Source organism: Poecilia reticulata, linkage group LG16, assembly GCF_000633615.1.
Source record: "Poecilia reticulata strain Guanapo linkage group LG16, Guppy_female_1.0+MT, whole genome shotgun sequence".
NCBI classification, from domain to species: domain Eukaryota; kingdom Metazoa; phylum Chordata; class Actinopteri; order Cyprinodontiformes; family Poeciliidae; genus Poecilia; species Poecilia reticulata.
Genome location: NC_024346.1, coordinates 229,089 through 230,443, shown reverse-complemented (window position 1 = coordinate 230,443; position 1,355 = coordinate 229,089). Strand labels below are relative to the sequence as shown.

Genomic DNA, 1,355 nt, shown 5'->3' with positions numbered 1-1,355 from the left:
TCAATAAGCCAAATGGAGCTAAATTAGAAAACTAAACATTTAGTTTGTAACCTAAATGTTTTTTTTTTGTTTTTTTTTATGTAGATATGTAGCTTACTACATTAGTTTGAGGCTGTRACATTTATGAATGTTTGAACATCCTGGTGAAAAATTAACTCCCAGTTTTTCTACTAAGACGGGCAAAATAACCCAAATTACTGCTGTTCATTTCTGACTGTGTAACTTTATCCCAAATTCCTGGATCTGTCTGTAGATCCAGGAATTTGTTTATGACATGTTTATGACAGTGTCATGACAGTATCATTCAAATAAAGTTTTACCGATGTCTTTCACAGCCAGCTTCGTGTTTAACCGGCAACTGAAACCGTCAGTCTGGAACAACTGATGAGAAGCTCCCGTGCTTTGTTACCGGTAAAGCCACGCCCATTTTACCTATTAACTCCGTCATTGGTGGAACTGAAAAACAGTCTGAAACGTCATTGGCTGAGTGAGCTGCCGCTCGGGATAGGGCGGGGCTTATAACCAGAGTTAATATATTCCGGGCAGCCGCGTAATCGTGGCGGAGAGAAACGGCTGAGGAGGCGGTGGGGGCTGGGAGCTGAACTTGGAGGATCCCGGAGAAGCTGAGTGGAAGTTTTCCCGGTTTTCCTGGTGATGGAGGACAACATGGAGCAGATGAGACCGCTGCTCACATCTGTAAGTCCCCCCCTCTTTTTCTCTCCTCTCCGGAGAACCTGTTAGCTGGAGGCTAGCGCCCCCTCAGCCCTCCGGGGTCCGGAGAGCCGAACAGAACCGGCAGGTCCGGACCCGGTACAGAGTTTGAGTTCGGGAAAGTCCAGATAGTTCAGAGGAGTTGGTGGTGTGTGTTGGTTAAAGAAGGAGATGTTCTGACCGGCGGGAAGCAAAGGCTGCCAGCGGAGCGCTTTGTTTTTAAAGGAGCACGTTGATGGCAGGAAGTGGAGAACTCAGCGGACTCCGGTCGAAAAAAGCCCRATTTTAAGTTCAGCTGTGCTGTTTCCTCTGAGAGCGGGAGAAAATTATATTAAAAACAAGTCAGACTCTCATTACACAAAACTTATAATCGGCATATAATGTGTCCACTTTGATTAGCTGTTTGTCTTGAAACAGCTCCTGTTTCCTACCGGCTTGCCTGTCATTCCCACATCACTATCAACTCTTTAAGGTGAGGCAGAAATTTTCCACAGAACCTGAAGCCTGGTTCAGGTTTTCAGCCTGGCTACAGCCTGATTTCAGCCTGTCTTAAACCTGTTTTCAACCTGGTTTGAACCTGGTTTGAACCTGGTTTGAACCTGGTTTGAACCTGTTTTAAGCCAGGTTTGAACCTGTTTTAAGCC

At 45.8% G+C, this 1,355-nt stretch overlaps 1 protein-coding gene across 1 annotated transcript in view; it reads left to right on the top strand.

Annotated features, from left to right (window-relative positions):
- The first annotated feature begins 546 nt into the window (after positions 1–546).
- LOC103477491 (sodium bicarbonate cotransporter 3-like) overlaps positions 547–1,355 on the top strand; it is a 28,700-nt gene continuing 27,891 nt past the window's right edge. The window contains exon 1 of the mRNA XM_008430636.1: positions 547–696. Coding sequence (XP_008428858.1) covers positions 655–696 — 42 coding nt within the window. The 5' untranslated portion in view covers positions 547–654. The remainder of the gene's footprint in view (positions 697–1,355) is intronic.